At 41.5% G+C, this 20,474-nt stretch overlaps 1 protein-coding gene across 3 annotated transcripts; it reads left to right on the top strand.

Moving 5' to 3' along the window:
- The first annotated feature begins 70 nt into the window (after positions 1-70).
- On the top strand, positions 71-20,112 carry qtrt2 (queuine tRNA-ribosyltransferase accessory subunit 2). Of its 3 annotated transcripts, XM_074693701.1 has the most exons (10): positions 71-299; positions 588-711; positions 797-1,042; positions 1,128-1,183; positions 3,385-3,461; positions 6,499-6,708; positions 7,509-7,708; positions 10,231-10,400; positions 18,311-18,425; positions 18,568-20,112. In XM_074693701.1, the coding sequence occupies exons 3-10, from the start codon at positions 825-827 to the stop codon at positions 18,809-18,811; spliced, it is 1,290 nt and encodes a 429-aa protein (XP_074549802.1). In that variant the 5' UTR covers positions 71-299; positions 588-711; positions 797-824; the 3' UTR covers positions 18,812-20,112. The 3 variants fall into 3 exon arrangements, with proteins under 3 accessions (XP_074549802.1, XP_074549800.1, XP_074549801.1); XM_074693699.1 differs by lacking the exon at positions 588-711; XM_074693700.1 differs by lacking the exon at positions 588-711 and having other exon boundaries at positions 73-299; positions 10,231-10,382.
- The last annotated feature ends 362 nt before the right edge of the window (positions 20,113-20,474 follow it).

The raw sequence follows: 20,474 nt of genomic DNA, 5'->3' as shown, positions 1-20,474 counted from the left end.
TATTACAACGCAGTGAAACAAGTTTCTGTTTCTAACGTACTCTAAAGGGCGAAGACTGTCGAAGCGTTATTTCTTGTCCAGTAAGCGCGCAGATGCTAATGACGACATATTTATGCGACGTGTACTTCCTGTAGTGAAGCTGAAATCCTCTGTTAATCAAATGAAATGTCATCATACATGAGTATTCCAGGACAGTTATAACATGGGCAGGCTTTGATTTATCGTTATTGCTTGATGTCTGTTGTTTTTAGAGCGGTTAACGTCTCGACTCGACGAAATTGCGACCAAAATCACAGCACGTGAGTTTGCTAGTTAGCAATGTGGCTACTTCACATGACCTGTCAACATTGTGTAGCAGCATAGGAATATATCCATATCTCCCTATGCAGCGCGTGTTTCACTAAAACAGCGCACTGCTGGTCAATCGTTGTGCAGGTGAAGAGGATTTAAGCAGCGATCCTCCCGCTGTTTGACCTATTAATACTGTTCTCAAATAGCCAGAAGTTAGCTCGTTAGACTTGAAAGGGCTCTTATTTTGAAATTTGGTGGGTTTTCTTTGGGTAATTTTTTCTTTCGTTTGCTTGTAGGTTGTTTTGCATGTCTCAAGCCTCATGTGTATAACGAACCTGTGTGTGGTTTGAAGGGGAAAAGCAAAAGAAATTGACTCTCTGGGTGGAACCATACAAGGCTGGAAAATCTCTGTAAACAGGTGTAAGCTAGTGTTCCTCCACTCGCTAGAGCTGCCACAATTGGTAGGTATCATTCCTTCTAACCTTCTTTGGTTTGTGTGCATTAGAAAGAAGAAGTCAGCTGTGGGAGCTTTTATGGCTGGCAGCAGGATGAAGCTGGAACTGACTCGTGTGATTCAGGGAGGAAGTCGTCTGGGTGTCCTGAAGGGGCTTGGCAAGATTGGACTGCTCTCTATGGAGGTCCCAGGTTGTCTGTTGTACACACACTTAGGCACTGTGCCCCACCTCACCCAGGACACACTGCACACCTTGAGCAACCTGCCTCCTGTCACACAGGTCACCCTTTCTAATATGTAAGAGGAACCCACTACACTCGACCGAACACACAAAACCATCTCTGCAATCTAACATCCATCTACATCACACTTTCTTCTCCAGAGCAGAGCACCAGGAAGTGTTGGAGGAGTTTAAGGAGGGGTTCTCCAAGTTTGCAGGTATTTATGCCTAATGTTCACATTCTCCTCCATTAGTAACATCCAGCTTCCAGAAAGTTTTCACGAGGATTAGTTGACCCACATTGGTTTATCATTATTCTATAATGACAACTGGAGAGCAGGCCAGCCTTTTTGTATTATCAGTGTCATGCTGTTTAGTTTTGTTGCTTTTGATAGCATCCCTAACGCAAACACACATACAAAGGAGTCATCATTCCATGCACATCAGAGTCTTATGTACATGGTTATCATAGCTGCCAGTATCTTTTCGAAGTATCTTTAATTACTTTACTAAAGATAACATTAATGCTAACATTGCTGAACAGTAGCCACATTGATTAAGCTGTTTGTAATGGCTTCAGTACGGTGGCCTGGAGAGCTCACAATGCTGCAACATAAGAAAACACATGCTAAAAGACAAAACACAAGCTAATTTAGAAAAAATCCTCATCAATTTAACATGTGCCCTGTATTTAGAATACAGCGCTGCAGAGACCACAACACTACACATTAGAAAAATGCACAAGTTGTCAGATTGATGAAGATGTTTTCTTTATTTGCTTGTGTTTTGTCCTTTTGCATGTGTTTTTTCAAGATGCAGCGCTGTGAGCATTCAGGGCCACCTTACTGCAGTAATGCAGTAATTATTTTTTAAATTGGCCTCATGAGTGCTGACTTTGACCATCGCTGATTAATGAAGAAAAAATGTCATATTCAGCTCAGTTGTTTCCATCCATTTAATCAGTACATCTCTAATCAGAAGTAAACCAGACAGGTAAAGATGACGAAGTGTAACATATGAGCGGGCTCTCAAAAGACATTTCAAACTAATGCTATTCCAGTGCATTCAGTTGTATTGTAAGCTTTCATGAAGTTGTAATTCATCTTTAGCAAAGCAAAAACAGCAGATTAAAGTACAGCATAATGTTTATTTTGTAAATCATGGTTCCATTAAAAAAAAGTTTAAAAAAGATCAGCTAAGTTGTGTCTACATGTGATTTTGTATTTATCACAGAAACTGATCATCAAGGTAAAAAGCAATAGATCTACTTGCTGTTCTCTGGTTTCTTATCTCTGAAGAATGGTGAAAAACATGGCAACAACTAAATCATGTCATGCTTTCTATTGTTTATTCTGTTAGTGTTCTGGATCCTTTCTGGATCCTTTAGCATGAGATGTGTCGAGAGCATCAAGGTAGCTTCTGACTGTTGACTTATTTGTGTGTAATCTGAGAATTATTAACTGTTCTTCTGTTCTAAGAGATAATGTTAAAAAAAAGCAGTTTTGGGTGATACTCTTATCAGGAAGTCTCTCACCGCAGTATTTGATAAACCCACTCACCTGATTTCTTATTTGAGCACTGTTCTATGAGCGTTTCTAGAACTAGTCAAGGATTGTGATTCCATATATTTGTTTATTTCCTGTTTAATGTTCCTGGCATTTGACTGCAGCTGATTCTGTTACATCTGTACTACCTGATATCAGAATCAATCATCTCTTTGTAGTAGGGTGCTGTGGAGAGGAGGGACTGTTCTGTTTTGGTGTTTGTGTAATTTATCCCTTCGCCCAGAAGCTCATTTGAGAAGGAGGAAACAACAGTGTGCATATTTCCTTTCCTCTGAAGACCCACACATATATGAATTAATTCCCACAAGCTAAATTAATAAGTCTCAAGCTTATTTCTCCTCAACATACAGTGTTAAGTTGAATATGGGCGAGCTGATTAGCTCCGTGAGCCTGACAACAAAGTGGTGCTTTTCTCAGTAATACTGTAAAGCCCCTGAGGAGGGACCCTGTTCGGCTTTGCTGTACAACAGTAAGCTCTCTTCTGCCTCGGGCAAAAATAGGAGAATTAGAAATGTAATCACTGTGGAGCCACTTGTTGTAAACTGTCAGGAGGATTACTGCAGTGCTGCTGTAGTCCCAGAAGGGGAGAGAGGGTGGTGGTGGTTGAATAATTAGGAATAATAAACATATTTCTGCTATGAAGCCTTTTGTTTCAGACACCTTTAACCATCAGCTGCAGCTGGGTTCAGTGATAAGACCAAGCCTCAGTCTTTTCCTCAGACGTTGATTCTCCACATTAACGTCAGGCAGTCCGTCACCTTGCTTCACTCTTAGCTTGTGTTGACTCAATCCTTTCATCTGGTTTTACTTTGTCTGAGAGACATGTACTGATTTTTGTTTTGTGCTCTGGGCAGGTCTCCATGACACCGTCTTGTACTGCTCGCTACATGACCCTGCAACCCCCTTCCCAACAGGTTACACCACAAACAAGGTGAGACTTCACTTCCAGTCATGGTATAGTACCACATTCTTTGGAAGACAAACATGTTGCTGCAACAAAAAAACACAAAAAAGATATAAGACATTTTTGGGGGTTTATTAAGCTTTTAAGTTTTTATTGTAGTATTCAAAACACAAGTCAATTTATATTAATACAATTTGGGATATAGGGGTTAAACTGGTGCAAAGCAAATTAAAAACACTCAAAAAATTGCACTAAGGTATGTGAAAATGTACAGTACAGGCCAAAAGTTTGGACACACCTTCTCATCCAATGTGTTTTCTTTATTTTCATGACTTTTGTACTGAAGGCATCAATACTATGAATGAACACATGTGGAGTTATGTGCTTAACAAAAAATGGTGAAATAACTGAAAACATGTTGTATATTGTAGTTTCTTCACTCTTTGCACACTCTTGGTATTCCCTTGATGAATAAAAAGTAGTCACTTGAAATTGTTTTCCAACAGTCTTGAAGGAGTTCCCAGAGGTGTTTAGCACTTGTTGGCCCCTTTGCCTTCACTCTGTGGTCCGGCTCACCCCAGCCATCTTGATTGGGTTCAGGTCTGGTGACTGTGGAGACCAGGTCATCTGCCTCAGCGCTCTATCACTCTCCTTCTTGGTCAAAGAACCCTTACACAACCTAGAGGTGTGTTTGGGGTTATTGTCCTGTTGAAAAATGAATGATCATCCTACTAAATGCAAACCGGACGGGATGGCGGGTCGCTGCAGGATGCTGTGGTATCCATGCTGGTTCAGTGTGCCTTCAGTTTTGAATAAATCCCCAACAGTGTCACCAGCAAAACACCCCCACACCATAACACCTCCTCCTCCATGCTTCACAGTGGGAACCAGGCATGTGAAATCCATCCGTCACAAAAACACGGCGGTTGGAACCAAAGATCTCGAATTTGGACTCATCAGACCAAAGCACAGATTTCCACTGGTCCAATGTCCATTCCTTGTGTTTCTTGGCCCAAACAAATCTTTTCTGCTTGTTGCATCTCCTTAGCAGTGGTTTCCTAGCAGCTATTTGACCATGAAGGCCTGGTTCGAGCAGTCTCTTAACAGTTGTTCCAGAGATGAGTCTGCTGCTAGAACTCTCTGTGGCATTCTGGTCTCTGATCTGAGCTGCTGTTAACTTGCGACTTCTGAGGCTGGTGACTCAGATGAACTTATCCTCAGAAGAAGAGGTGACTATTGGTCTTTCTTTCCTGGATTGGTCCTCGTGTGCCAGTTTCGTTGAAGCGCTTGATGGTTTTTGCAACTCTACTTGAGGAAACATTTTAAGTTTTTGCAATTTTCCGGACTGACTGACCTGCATTTCTCAGAGTAATGATGGCCGCTTGTTTTTCTTTAGTTAGCTGATTGGTTCTTGCCATAATATGAATTTTAACAGTTGTCCAATAGGACTGCCGGCTGTACATTAACCTGACTTCTGCACAACACAATTGATGGTCCCAACCCCATTGATAAAGCAAAAAATTCCACTAATTAACCCTGATAAGGTACACCTGTGAAGTGAAAACCATTTCAGGTGACTGCCTCTTGAAGCTCACTAGCCACGGTTACATGAGTGTTTTGTCTTTCAGAATGGAATCTTTCTGAATGAATTTACCGAAAACAATAGTATACATGGAAAGGAATATTCCAGTCTCTGGTCTACATGTGCCGCTATAATCAAACAGAATAGTCAATGGGGCATGCCCAGAAAAACGTAAACATCACGTGATTTATCAAAGACGGAGGATGACAGTTTTTTCATCACGGTATTGCAATACCCCATATTGCGAGTTTTTCGTCCGTCCAGTCTTGAAATTATGTTCACTTCTTCGAAGTTTAGATTAAAAACAAACTTTTCTCCAGTGCTGACTGCTCGCCGCCATTTTTAAAAATGAGGGACGTTTCTAGTTGCGTCTTACGTCATATCTGAGCATGTGCTGAAAGAACACACCCTGACATCTTTCCATTTCAGTGGATACATGAAACCTCAATTGTTTTGGGAAATGGAATATTCCTCCCCTGTAAAAATGATTAAACTTCCATTCAGATTGGCACTTTTCTTTCGGAATGAGGTGTATACAAAGGTTAAATTCTTTCCGTTTGAGCAAATAAACCAAATGCAAGCGGAATATTTGGGTCTATGTATACGTGGCTTCTGATAAAGTAAAACATTTCACCAACTAGAAAAGCAATTTCTGAAGAAATTGCGCTGTGAATGCAGAATGCTGAAGCAGCTTGCGCTGAACTGCTAATGCAACAAAAGCTAAACCTGAATGACTGAAGATATGTCTGAAAATGGTTGAAAAAGTCTTGAAAAGCTTGCACTCAGCTGCTAATGCAGAATGCTGAAGATGAATGACTGAAGGTTTGTCTGAAAATGGCTGAATGAAGTCTTAAAATGCTCGCGCTGAACTGCTAAAGCAGAATTCTGAACAAGAATGACTGAAGTTATGTCTGAAATCATTTGAATTAAGTCTTGACAAGCTTTTGCTCAACTGCTAATGCAGAATACTAAACATGAATGACTGAAGGTATGTCTGAAAACCAAATGCAAGCGGAATATTTGGGTCTATGTATACGTGGCTTCTGATAAAGTAAAACATTTCACCAATTAACCCTGATAAGGCACACCTGTGATGTGAAAATCATTTTCGGTGATGACCTCTTGAAGCTCATCGTGAGAATACAAAGAGTGTGGAAAGCAGTGATCAGAGCAAAGGGTGGCTATTTTAAAGAAACTACTATATAAAATATTATGTTTTCAGTTATTTCACCTTGTTTTGTTTAGTACATTACTCCACGTGTGTTCATTCTTAGTTTTGATGCCTTCAGTGAGAATCTACAATGTAAATAGTCATAAAAAGAAAGAAAACGCATTGAATGAGGTGTGTCCAAACTTTTGGCCTGTACTGTAAATATGTCTTGATGGACTTGCACATTGGAAGATTTTAAAGGGTTAAAAAAAAAAACAGATGCGTTGTTTCTTTTTTCAAGTGTTCCTTATATGAAAAATTCCCTCCAACAGACAGTGTCTGTGTGGGGCAGTGGCGGGCGCATCGAGCTAACAGTGGAAAAGTTCATGGCTCTCCAGAAGACCGTGAAGCCGGACTGGTACCAGAGCATGGCAGACGGAGAGACGTGGCAAAACAACACCTCCCGCAAAAGGGTCCGAAAGTCTGTGGATCGAACTCTTGCCCACTTGGACGAGTGTCTCCTGGTGCACCAGAAATCACAGGTACACACAACCTGCATCCTAAAAACCACTCTCTGCTTGTGTTTGTGGATCAGTTATGCATTGCACAAGCACGCTGTGACAAGGATTGATGAGTGGCAGTGCAGTTGTTTGTGAGGTTGTGCCACGGCTGGAGACACAGCAAGATGAAGAGGAATACATTATCAGCAGGTACATACATTAACACCAGGTGTTTTCAGGCATTTGCTTCATGCATGACTAATGAAATCAGCTGTGTTTGTGTCTTTTAAAAGCACTGGGCTGATACTTTATTTCACGATAGAGAGAGCAACGCTGATCACATACGAAGAGGTGCAGGAGGATTGTCATGAGTTGGACATACGACACTTTAAATCAGTGACGCTTCAGTGGAGTTAATACATTTTCAAGCTTCTGTTCTCATCCTGGGGGCTCTCAGCATATGTGTCAGAATTTCTGCATTTGTTTATCAAGCTTTTCACATAACTAAACGCTATAATTGCAGACTCTTCTGTGGGTTTATTACTTTGGCTGCTAACCAGAAACGTTGAGTCCTGACAGATTTCTAGCAAAAAGCCAAATTAGACATTTTGGCATTTGCATAGCTAATGAGCTGCTTTGATTCAGCTTTTTCTCCTACCTGTGTGGTTCATATAAAGTTATGAAAGCAGGAACTGGTTAATCTCCTTTCATGTATGAATGAAAAAGTATGTATGAAAAAAAGAGCCTTGTATGGTCGATTTTCAGTCAAGTTTTTCTTTTTCTTCCATTCAGTGCATCTTTCTCTCAGACGTTTATCCACCAAGCCATCTCTATCGTTGCAGGAGTTGAAAGGAGTGGAGGTGTTTGGTGTGGTGGAGGGAGGAGATATTCTGGATGAGAGGCTCCGCTCCGCCAGGGAGACCGCCAAGAGGCCTGTGGCAGGATTCTGCCTGGATGGTCTTCAAACAGGCGCAGTCGACCAGAACCTAAGGACCCAGCTCATCTCTGCCGTGACCAAAGAGCTGCCTGAGGACAAACCCAGGTCAGACCTGCTCGGGAACGTGTGAGAAATGCGGCCATTGATTACAGATAGAACCAGGGATGACCGGCTGTAAGACAGTCCCAGATTACATGAAATCTAAAGCAGTCAACCCAGAGGAGGTGTAGTGAGATGGTGTTCAAACAAACCCCAGAGCTGCTGTGTTATTCATTTTCTTGACTTCAGTGAGGGCCGTGTAACACATGCAGGCTTTGTGTTTACCCAGCAGTCCAACATCAGCCTGAAGCTGCTTTGTTTTTCTTTTTTTTACAACTGATCCATAGAGAAACCAAAGAAACCTGCCTGCTGGGATAAAAGTAATGATTTTCAAATCAATAAATGTCTTCAGAGTGACGTTTTTAACCAGATTTCATGGACAATTGAGGCTGCCGCTGAGGATTACTGTCAGAATTTATTTGGCTGTTGATTATTTCACACGCAGTAATCACATGGCAGAAAAATTCAAGATGCCAGCTGGTGAAGGGTGTTTCTTCAAACGTTTAATTATACTTACATTTCATGTCAGAGAAAATAACAAAACTTCTGTTTTAGGGAAAATTTACCGTAATTGGTCACATAAACTGACCTCCTCAATCTCCCATGTGTTTCTGATCTTCATACGATCGCACATACATGTTTTTTTTTTAAACAGTAGAAAGTCACTGAACACAGACTGAAACATGTACGTAACCAGTACATGATGAATAAACTCTCAATTTCTCAGTTTGTTCAGTGTTGAAGTTGTTTATCAGTGCTGTTTTAACTGACTCACTGGTCTCAGCGTGTGAGAAAGAGCTGTCAGTTACTGATTGGGTCTAGTTAGCAGACCCTGGCCAATCAGTAAATTATACTGCCTGATTGATTACAAGTGAACACTCCAACAACCCCAAAAACACACACACACACACACACACACACACGCTCTCTCATACAGACACACACTCTGTCAGGAGTTGTTACCTCGACTTCTTCTCAGGATAATAACAAAGTCGATGATAATTGGACCTTTTCTGCCAAATAGTCTGGGCCTTCTTGTCTTATTTTCTTTTTTTTTTCAGGTTAGAGTCAAGAAAGTTCAACTTTAACTTCAGTTTTTAACACTTTTGCTTCATATCTTAAGACAGGGGGTTGTCACTCAATGCCTATAAAACCTAAAGCTTTTTTTGTATAAGTTTCTAACATTTATCTCTCTTTGATAATCAAAGTCAAAGCAGTGAGAAATGGAGGACGATTTTCTCATTTTTAGCATTTTTCTATCCATTTCTCTTTGAGCATTAGCAGCGCTGAAAGGATTAGTGAACTAATGAATCTACAGAAATTAATTGGCTGCTTTTTCTGGTGATTAGTATGCTTGATCATCATCCTAATTTTCTCATTGCATTGTGCTCATTGAGACGTGGCTAAATGAAAAAGCATATCTTTAACTTTTATGAACACTTGACAGTAAAACTTAAAAAAACTGCTAATTGCAGCTCTGGGTGATATCAGATTAAAAGACTGAAGTAACACAATGAGCATTATGATTTAATGAAAACTTAGACATAAAAAAGTCCCCTTCTCCAAGGGTACACGGGCAAACTTCCTTCAGGTCTGCCTGTGCCTAGTTTCTCTCAGCCTGACTCCTTTCAAAGCCTCTCACTGAAGGAGGTTTCACATGAGCTCTCCTCTGGTGCTGGAGCAGACCTGGTACAGACTGTGAGTGAGAGGAAGCTTCCTGTTAGGAGCTGTGGTGTGTTTCCTAAATCTCCCCGAAAGCGTCACTGAGGGGCCGTTTACAGGACAATGGTTTTAGGGTGAAACGCAAATGTTTTGTTGCGTTTCAGCCTCGCATTCACACGAAATTGGTGTTTCAGCTGACCTAAAACGCAATCTTTTGGAAACAGGATTTTTCTAAAACGCTGCTGACACCGTTGCCATGTAAACGGTAAGCCGGCGTTTTCGGTGAACACGCTGACGTCACACTCCGCTCCTCACGAGCGCATACAACAGGACAACAGTACCGTTGTTACGATCATCGCGAACTACCGTGTTGTGCTTGTGCTGCTGAATCAGCTGAATCTGCGGACTGAATTCATACAAAACCTACATCTGTTGCTCCACTTCTGCACTTAGTATTCCCCAATACACCAGATGATCGGCTCAACTCTACTTCGGTGGAGATCTCCCAAAAGCAGCTTCTGGACAAGACAGTTATAGCACCACCTACAGGCCTGGCATGCTTACTACAGCGTTTTCAGTCCCTCGGCCTTTCCGTGTAAAACGCTGCGTTTCAGCGTTTTTAGATGAAACGTTCGCGTATAAACATGGCCTCAGTTTGCTTTTCTGAACTTGCTGGTCTCAGACGACTTCCCTGCTGGAGGATTTTACAGTCTGAAGGTGTTGTGTCTTATTATAAGTGAATAGAAATAACAAAAAAATCCTGGAACAATTCTGCTTTCTCTTTTGTAACTTATTGTGACCTTGTGTGTTGTACTCATGTTAACTCATACTTTATCTTTCTGCCGATAACTTTTCACGTGACTCAGACTCCTGCAAGGCGTTGGACGGCCTGATGAGGTCCTGGGGTGTGTGGAGGCCGGCGTGGACCTTTTTGAGAGTTTCTTCCCCTTCGAGGTGTCCGAGCGAGGATGTGCTCTTGTCTTCAGCTTCGACATCTCCCCTGATCCTGAGCGCGCAGGTAGAGCGCCCCCTAAAGGTGTGGTGAATAACAGTGATGAGGAACGGGTTGCTTACAACTTTTTTTTATCAGTCTGATCTATTAGAGAGTGAATGAATTACTATCTCAGGTAGCTGAACTAAAGTACAAAATAAAGTCTAGCTGAAGATCACACATTGATATTTTAGTTTAAGAATGTGGTGCCCAAGGACGAAGCTCCAGCTTAGCTCATTGTATCTGTAATGTTATTGTTCAACGAAGTATGATGAGTCAGAAGAGAAGTTTGTTAACCCTCATCCTTTTCTTTATACTGTTGGTTTTTCCCTCTACTCATTCCTTTTCTAAAAAAAAAAGCAAACTCATTACTCCAGGGGCAGGAAATGCACTTTCTCTTCAACCTTACATTCGCATACACAACTGCGTCATTTACTCGATTGGGCACATACAAGACCTTTCACTTAGGGATACTTCAAGAAGGCTCATTGGTTCAGAGGTGGTCTAACCTTTTAAGAACCATCTTGTGGCAAGGACCACAAGAGTCACATCATTACGCCAATAAGTACGCTTCATTATCTCTCCAATATACCAGGAAATAAATATATTGGTTTGATGAAATACTTGATTTTTTTTAGACTCTCACTGAAACACCACACATCACATTTTGGCTGTTGATCCACAGAGGAGGACCTGATTACTCTCAGGCTGTCAGGTTTCCTCATCAAAAGCAGCAGGAAATTAACTTCCATTGATTTGGAGAGGAGGGAGAAGGAAGAGGGTGAAGAGGTGACTCCTGTACAGGCAGAGGGAGAAGGGTTAGCACTCGGTCAGTGAATAATATTCACGGGTGAATCCACAGCATTTGAGCACTGGTCAGGATGCAACTTATGACCTGTGGACAAAACATGCTGTCAGCTTTAGTCTTTCTTTAGTTTTCCATCATTTTCCTTTGTGCTCAGATGTCACAGTGTCTTTTTTTCTGTTTAGTTTTACAGGTTTTTATGTTGCATATACAGCCCCTCTGCTACTGTGCTGCTTCTACAATTTATGTGAACACTGCCTCGTGTGTTCACATCTTATTGATTTTTGAGGACTTACAGAGCCCATGGGGAAAATCAAATACAGAGGATACAAAAATGCAGTTCTTCAAGAGTCCACTTCAGATTGGCTGCCGAGTGGCTCATTTTTTTATTAGCAGACAGTGAACAGGGAGTGAATTATTTCACAACTTTTTTATTTCAGAGTTATTCAACTTAAGAGTTTTGCCCATTTGAGGCCATAGCTGACTTGACTGACAGGCAGACACCAAGCAGCAACCTCTGGTCTAAGAATATGGGACAATGTGGAAGTGATAAAATCTGCTGTTTCTTGAGTGTCCACTTGAGGCTGGCGCCGGAAGTACCAGAAGTCACATACACACAAAGCAAAAAAGCTGTTTTCAAAGCAGAAATTAATGTATTAACAGCCTGATTCAAAAAACGTCGCCTGTCTGAATCATTGATATCACTATCCGCACACACTGTACGGGAGGTGACTTTTTTCTAACTCGGCAGTTTAGAGGATATTAAGATCTTGGGCTCACCCAATGAGAGGCACAGCTAAGCTCATGTGACTGATGGGCGCCCTATAGCTGCACTTGAAGCCCCCATCACCTCCAATATGGCCTATTAGCCGATTTGCTTCAAAAGTCTGTTTCAGAAACAGAAAGTAACGTCAGGGAGACTATACGTTAATTTCGTGCCTCCTCTTTCCTATCACCTCTGCGGCACCTGGAGTACTTTATTAGTCGCCATTTTGAAGACTGTCCCAAAGCGATAATTGTGCTTGGAGGAGAGAGGATGGAGGAGACTGATTGGAGAAGCTATGAAACTTCACAAACACAACAGAGTTTAATGAGAGAAAAAACAAGCTGAAAACAAGCACTGAGGATCGTTCAGAAACTGGTCATAAATAGTGCTGCACGATTTGGGTAAAAGGTGCGATTTGGGATTAGGTGGACAATATTGCGATTGCGATTGTGCTTGCGATTTAATAAAAAAAGTTGTGTCATGATGAGTCTACAGACTTGCTTGGTTATCATGGAGAAAAATTGGAATTGCATGTGCTGACATTGTGATTGCGATTGCGATAACCTCTTTTGCGATTACGTAATTGCATGTGCTGACATTGCGATTGCGATTGCGATAATCGTGCAGCCCTAGTCATAAAGCTAGTAATAAAGTGTTTGTTGTGAGTTTAAAGCACAAAACACTGAACACAGCCATCATGAAATCAATATAATGGAGGATTAATACTGAAAACTGAAATCTCAATCAATCAATCAATCTTTATTTATATAGCGCCAAATCATAACAAATGTTATTTCAAGACACTTTACAAAAACATTTACAGGTCTAGACCCGTAAATGTTAATAAAATTTTATTAGCAGAAACCCAACATCAAGACAAGATAAGGAGTCTTATCTTATCTTAATCCACCATGAGTACAGGACTTTGCAGCATTTAGCAAGTTACAATGGCAAGGAAAAACTTCCCTTTAACGGGCAGAAACCTCGGACAGAACCAGACTCATGTTAGACAGACATCTGTCTCGACTGTGTTGGGGTTAGAGAGAGACAGATAGAGGAGAGAGAGTGGGAGAGAGGGGGGGGGGGGGGGGGGGGGAAAGGAGGGGGGGGGGTAGGGATACACACACGCACACAGACACACACACAGACACACATACACACACACACACACACACACACACACACACACACACACACACAGAAAGGGAGAGAGAGAGAAACAGACCCAGTCTGAAGTTTGGCGCTGTGGCGACAGTTAAGGTGAAACCAGCAGGCCAAATCCAAAGCTGTAGTAGCTGGTGTCGGACAGGAGCACAGCAGCAGGCCGTCTTCTTCACCGATCCCCAGGAACCTACAAGACAAACTCAGACCCTCCCAGAGAGGTGTATGGTCAGTAACTATAACAGGACAGTAAGACTAGAAGTTAGACTGACAGAAAAAGAGGGAAACAGGAGCCCTGTGTGTCAGTTCCCCCCAGCAGTCTAAACCTATAGCAGCATAACTAAGAGCTGGTTCAGATCTGATCCAGCTCTAACTGTAAGCTTTATCAAAAAGGAAAGTTTTAAGTCTACTCTTAAAGGTTGAGACCGTGTCTGCTCCCCGGACCTCAACCGGTAAGTTATTCCAAAGAAGAGGAGCCTGATAACTAAAGGCTCGACCTCCCATACTACTTTTAGAGACCCTAGGTACAACGAGCAGACCAGCATGTTGAGAACGCAAAGACCTAGACGGATTATACGGAACAATTAAGTCTTTAAGATACGATGGCCCGATGCCATTAAGCGCTTTGTAAGTCAAAAGAAGAATTTTAAACTCTATCCTAGATTTTATAGGTAACCAGTGTAGAGACGCTAACACTGGAGAGATGTGCTCTCTCCTCCCAGTCCAAGTCAGTACCCGAGCGGCAGCATTCTGAACCAGCTGAAGAGTCCTAATAGACTTATTAGGACAGCCGGATAAAAGAGAGTTACAGTGGTCCAGCCTAGAAGAAACGAAAGCATGGACCAGTTTCTCAGCGTCGCTCCGAGACAAGATGTGTCTAATTCTCTTGATATTGCGAAGATGAAAAAATGCCGTCCTTGAGACCTGTTGGATGTGAGAGTTAAAGGACAGGTCCTGATCCAAAAGAACTCCCAGGTTCCTGACAGTGGTGCTGGAAGCCAAGCTGATGTCGTCAGAGGCGGCGATGTTGTTCAAGAAAGCTTCTCTGAGATGTTTAGGTCCAAGAACAATGACTTCAGTCTTCTCTGAGTTCAGCAGTAAGAAGTTTCTGCTCTAATAAATAATATCTTCCTGAAACACACTAAACTAGGTTACATTAACAAGTTTCAGAGTTTACGATCAGATGAGGCTAAATAATTCATAAATAATCTAACAATTACGCATTTTACTGGTAAAGTGACAGCACACAGAATAAACAGAGGGCAGGCTTTCTTCATGGTAACGTGTTTTTTAACAGGTTAAAGGAACAGACAAAGCTCTGTTACTGTTTATGTTTTATCAGAGTTATTACAGTGCACATTTGCAGACACATAAACAGCTGTTAGAGCTGACTGACAGATGATCCAGAGGTGATCAGCTGATGCTGTCATCACTGAAACACGTCGCTTCATGTGGCGCTCATAAGGAGAGGATGTCCCATTGTGCAAAAAACGAATCTCTCAGTCTCTCCCATTCATCTCTGGTGGGAGAGACTAAGACGCAAGTGAACGACGCAAGTGAACGCCAAAAGTAGAGGAAGGAAGGATGGAACATTGGAGCTTTGAGAAGCTTAATTAATTATTAATTATATAGGCTATGGCAGACACACAGTTTGCAAATGAATCAAAGGCATCTTTACCTCTTCCAAACTAGATCCAAGCCAGTTTCAGTTCAGCATTTCCAATATGGCCCCTGTTTTGACGATAGGCTTCAAAACTATGCATCAGAAACAAATTGGTGGTGTCAAGGACACTACATCCATATATTTATGCAAAGGCTGACACATAGTTCAAAGTAAAGAACCAAGAGGTTTAATTTTTCAACCTATGGGAAAAAAACCAATGAGGAGGTACATTTAACTTCCTGGACTTTGGGATTGGCATTCGACAGTATTGCAGCTCTTGTCAAATCAAATGATCCGTCATGTAAAAGACCTTGCCTAAAGCCAAAGAATGAACTCTGTAGATTACATGTGACGATGTAAATTACTTCAGAAAGATGAACTTGCTTTTTTAAGAGCTGTGGTTATATAAAAGCCTTGAGCAAAGTGACATGTCACGATGTAATTTAGAAGTTTGGGTAGGGGGTCTCTCTTGCGAAATGCATTTGGATGAAATTAAGGGGCAATTAAATGTGGTGGGAAATACAATTTGTCACCCTGTAATAGCACATAACACGGTTTTTCTACATAACAGACATGAAAACAATCAGAATCACTTTGATGTAAAAGCTGGCGCTGCGTTGCCAATAAAAGCACAGAGCTGATGATTAAAGCTCAATAATCAACCCAGCAGGCTCGTTTTCCTTTCTATAGGAGAGGTCTGTTATGTAGAGTTGGAAATGGATACAGATGTTTCTGGTGCTCCTATAGATGGAAAGGCAAATTCATCCCACTGTGGAATCTAATTACAGCATGTTGAGCCAGACTTGCATGGTTAAACTCTGCAGGGTGTGTTCAGCAGATGAACAGTCCATCATATTTGTTGAGTAATAAGGCAGAGGCTGCGTTTTAGTCTGTTCTCCGATAAGGAATCCTGAAGTCATGTGGATCTCGGAGGATTCAACTATTTTGCATTAATATTTTGTGTTTTTTGTCTGCGTTGAGTTGCTGGTGTTTTTTAGCCCTAGGTCAGATGAAATAATTGGTTTGAAAGAATTTCAGCGGCACAAATGGAATCAATGGAAGGCCTCACAGCAGCTCTAGTTCACAATTAGGTTCAGGCTGGTTGTTCTCCTTGTCATCCCAAGTGAGAGGACCAAAGAAGTGTAATGACAAGAGCTGTGGGACTCAGCCCACTGAGAAGTGTGTGCTTCATTAAAAAGTTGCGTTAAAGTTGTTGGACAGACTGAGCAAAGTTCGGTGCCCGGCAGCATCTAGTGTCAGGCAGCACTAATCGATTCTCCACAGGAAGCATAATGGAGTTCAGTGGAGGTGAGGGCAGTGGCGGTGGCAAACCTGAGGAGAAATTTAAAAAAAACCCTTCAGCCAACTGGAAGGCCCTTTGGGGGGATGTGAGCAGCTCCTACACTTCCTGGTTTAGGCCCTTTTTGACATTAAAACCTCATGTCAATTCACCCTGTTAACACTGATACCCCTGTCATTCCTTTTCCTTTGACAACTTTTTGTTTGTCCCATACTTCTCTTCTCCTGTGAATGAACTTCTTTCCACATATTTTGCTGCCGGAACAGAGTGACCACATATTTGGTCCATGCAGATTCAGACCAGCACCTGCCTTACATGTATATTATGCCAAATAACTGTGTTTAGTTGAGCAGCAATTCTTTGTAAAAAAAAAAAAAAATTGGATAACAATTTGGCTAGTTAAGGCTAATAAGTAACATGTACCAAACTGGAGCAAATATTCCAATTTTTTTCTTGTGGGTTGAAAATATGAAAATAAATCTTAACTGTATTAAAAACATAGGAAAAGGCAAATCTTAAGAAGTAGTCATGAGCTAGCTTCTAGCCTGAGCTATCTAAACAGAGAAGTCAAATCTATCCCTGTAGCGATAAGGTAACGAGGTGACATTTTCTCAATTTTATTTTCCATGTTTCCTGTAAAATATTCAATTTACAGGGAGAATAAAAAGCAGAAGGCACTTACCTTGACTGGTACCTACCCCCTGTGGTGTTTGAGACAGAAAATAGAAACAACACAGAAGCACAGAAAAAGTCAGTTTTTATTGGTGTGAAAACTTTTTGCTCTAGTAGATCATAAAGAGTCAACAGTATAGATTTCAAGTCTGTTTTATAACCAGACAGATTTTCTGTAAGGGAGCTTTAAGTCATTTATTTGTTTATTTGGGATGAAGAATGTTGGAAATGAGGTGATGTGTATGACTACGACATACATCTAGGTGTCAATTCTACTGTTTTCCCACACTTCAATATCTATTTGAAGCAATAGGGTACAGAGCAACTGTAAACTCAGCTACTTTTCCCACACTGCCTTGCAGGGTACCTTTTAACTGTGCGCTCAGTCATTTTCCCACACTGCTATCCTGACAGGGTACTCTTCACTGTAGGTTCAGCCATTTTTCCCACACTGTTGCCTTGCAAACCATGAGGGGTACCTCACAGATTTAGTTTGTCACTCAAAATGATGTCTTTGTTCTGAATTCCCAAAATACTTGAATTACTTTTTATTTGAAATGTGATGCTATCTATCTGACCAAAATACCTTCAAAATATAAATCTGAATCCATTCTCCTCTCACCTCTTTCCGCGTAGTTCGTTGATGGGGAAGGATCAGGAGGTGTCCTGGTTCTCAGTTGGACACAAATTTATTAACAATAGGTCAAGAATATGCTTTTACAGAGATCTCTGATGCAGCCTCATTTCCAACAAGAGGCATGAAAAAAACATTTTGTTTATGTTTTCAGGGCAGTTTCTGGAAGGCTGTACTTATCTGTTTCCTTCTGTGGAAGTCTGAAGGAAAACAGATTATCTAAAAGGCAGAAATTCAGTTTTTGAACCTGTTTGGTTAAGTCTCTTAGACTTTAAACTGTTTCATGTCTTCAGTATCTCTGTTTTTGAACTGAACTCCTCTCCGTCTTTCAAAAGCCTCGGCTGTCCTCCTGCACACGTTACTCCTCCCTTTGTCTCTTTTTATTCTATTTCTTATCAGCTTCTCTTTCAGCTTTGTACACACATGCATGTTAAACTTACTTGCTATGCTTTGTTCCTACACTTTGTTGCCCTCTGCTTCAACTTTCACTTTGCTCTTAATCCTTGTTGCTTCATTGTGTCTTTTTAATCCATCTCTAATTATATGCAACACTGAGGTCTTTTTATTTTTCTCCTCTGCCTGGCATGCACCGTCATATTCCCTACATCCCCCTGTGTCTGCAGCCAGATATTTAGATGATTTATGGAACCATAGTCTTCATCAGCTCTAGTTACTTTTCTCCATCACTGATTTACCATGTTGGTACTTTATATAAGTGAGGCACATGCTGAATGTCAGAATGTAACTAGTTAGCGATCATGTTACAGTAGCATAAAGAATATAGGACACAGTCATGTTAAAAGGGGTCAGCTTGGGGTTTTGTTTCTGCCTCAGGGTTGATCACGCTCTGGGGTTGTGTGTGTGTGTGTGACATATTTTCTGCTGTAGGATTAAATTAGGAGTGAATAGTTTATGGTATGCTGGGATTAATTAGATGTATATATGATTTTGCAGTGCTGGAGAAGGACAAAGAGAGAGACCTGTCAGGAGAGCAGCCACAGAATGGAAATCTGCCCCTTGATGATCAAACACAGATGACATCCTTTGAGATCGATCTCAAAGACAAGAGGTTTGTCGCATCTGTAATCAAACCCTGGCGCTTTTATAGTCAGCAGGAATATTTCCTTTCATGTTTTCCTTAAACAGATGATTTACATTGAAGCTACCTGTGTGTGAAATTTGTTTGAACTTTCTTTTGAACTCTCCTTCAGGTACCATGACGACTTCAGACCCCTGGTGGAGGGGTGTGGCTGCTACTGCTGCAAGAACCACCAGAGGGCGTACCTGCATCACCTGCTGGTGACCAATGAGCTGCTGGCTGGAGTCCTGCTCATGATCCACAACACAGCCCACTATCACGGCTTCTTTGGCGCCCTCAGAGATGCCCTGGCTGCCGATAAGCTGGACCTCCTCAAGAGGCGGGTACTTAGTGAGAGAGAGGATTTAGACGGATAATTTGGAAAGATAGGAGAAATGATTGATCTTGCTGTTCCTCCAAAGATCCCTACACTTGCTGAGAGGCAATCAAAGCTCTATCTTGCTCTTCCTGGTTGGTTCAGGACAAATTGTGATACTGCAAAGACCTTGAGACTGAGTCACTCCATTTGTCGCAGACGTCGTGCCTCTAAATAAAAAAGAGCAGGGCAGATAAAGACAATAGTGAGATGGTTGTCTCTGCTGTTTGTGTCCCAGTTCCATATCAGGAGGGCTTGGGTATTGATCTGGAGTAATGGTGAGAAATCAGGTTTCGGAGCGAGAAAGGAGCGGGATAAGATGTCGAGAGAAATCTGCATAAGGAGAGAAAAGTGATGGATGATGTGCTATCGACTCAGACTTCATCCCCCCTGCTGTGATCTGATTGCAGGTCAGCATCTGACGAACATCCCCTAGAATCATTAGCATAGCCTCGTTGACTGAAGGGAGAGCTAACCTGGGTGTCCACTGTCCAGTTATCAACGGGGTTGGGAGATGAATCATCTCTTGTCCAACATCAAAATGTCATGTGTGGATAATTTTCTTCAAGGTGTTTTGCCATTTTTTACCTTATTCATCCATTTTCCTCATGTACCCTGTTGATATTTTAATATCTCTGTTGAACACCTTGATATAAAAGCTTCTCACACACCTGTCAGTGGTCTAACTGTGTGAGATGAGGTTGTGAGATTGTGTTTGTATTAAACACACAGATGTGCTGGTTGTTGTCTCTCATGGGCTTCAGGAGGTTACCTAAAGGTTCACGCTGACAGCTCCACTATTCCAGCTGCAGTGAAGGGATAAAGATCAAATGGAGATATGCTTCTCCACTGCCGCCCATGCAGGCCTTTTGAAGGTGAAGAGACATAATTGACTGTCAGGCCGTGTGGATGTCTGTAGAGGACGGGATGGGAAGAAGAGGAGAGTGTGACAGGTTTAATGATCAGCGATGAGGACTGTGGTGGTACATATGGGTTACCTAAAGCACAATGAGCAGAATAAAGACTGGTTTTGCAGTCTCCAGGAGATAGATGCTGCATAAATACATATCAAAAACGGATTTCAAATACATCTGGGAAATTCCAGTGAATATTTTTCCCATTTTCCCCTCAAGCTGGAACTGTTTCAGCATTTAATACAACTGCAGTAAGATTAACCTCTTAAATCCAAATTAAGTAGGGCCTCAAGAGCTGCTGTTGATATTTTTTTTAACTCAAACTTTCACTTGTATTCAGAAAAAAAACAAAAAACACTCATTTCATTGTGCTTATTTCTCTTTTTAGATTCAGTTCAAATCAGTTCAAACAGCTGTTGAGTGCTATAGGTCCCAACAAATGAATTACCCAGCCCTTGAGCCAATTATTCATTCTGACATATATTTATTAAGCTTGTGACCTTCAACTGTAAGATAAAGTGGATCATAAGCGATTGCAGTAACGATAGAAAATAGCACTGTGACTTTGAATATCAATAAGTGTGTAACAAAGGAGCAGGAGGAGGGTCATTTAAACGCCACACCAATTGACGGCTGATTGCTGTTGAGGGTGTCAAACAGAAAAATAATGGCAGGGAAATGGGAGTTTAAAGATTATTGTTGACAACTCAAGGTTTTAACATTGACTGGATTATAATATGGAGATCCTGC

This window comes from Halichoeres trimaculatus, unplaced genomic scaffold (assembly GCF_033239565.1).
Source record: "Halichoeres trimaculatus isolate MK-OKI-2021-1 unplaced genomic scaffold, fHalTri1.1 fHalTri1_scaffold_18, whole genome shotgun sequence".
NCBI classification, from domain to species: domain Eukaryota; kingdom Metazoa; phylum Chordata; class Actinopteri; order Labriformes; family Labridae; genus Halichoeres; species Halichoeres trimaculatus.
This window is presented reverse-complemented; position numbering and strand designations above follow the sequence as displayed.

Coding starts and splice junctions, on each gene's coding strand:
- qtrt2 (XM_074693699.1), top strand. CDS start 235: ATGTCTGTTGTTTTTAGAGCGGTTAACGTCTCGACTCGACGAAATTGC. Junction 300..796: donor TGCGACCAAAATCACAGCAC/GTGAGTTTGCTA, acceptor TGTGTGCATTAG/AAAGAAGAAGTCAGCTGTGG. Junction 10,401..18,310: donor AGGTAGAGCGCCCCCTAAAG/GTGTGGTGAATA, acceptor ATGATTTTGCAG/TGCTGGAGAAGGACAAAGAG.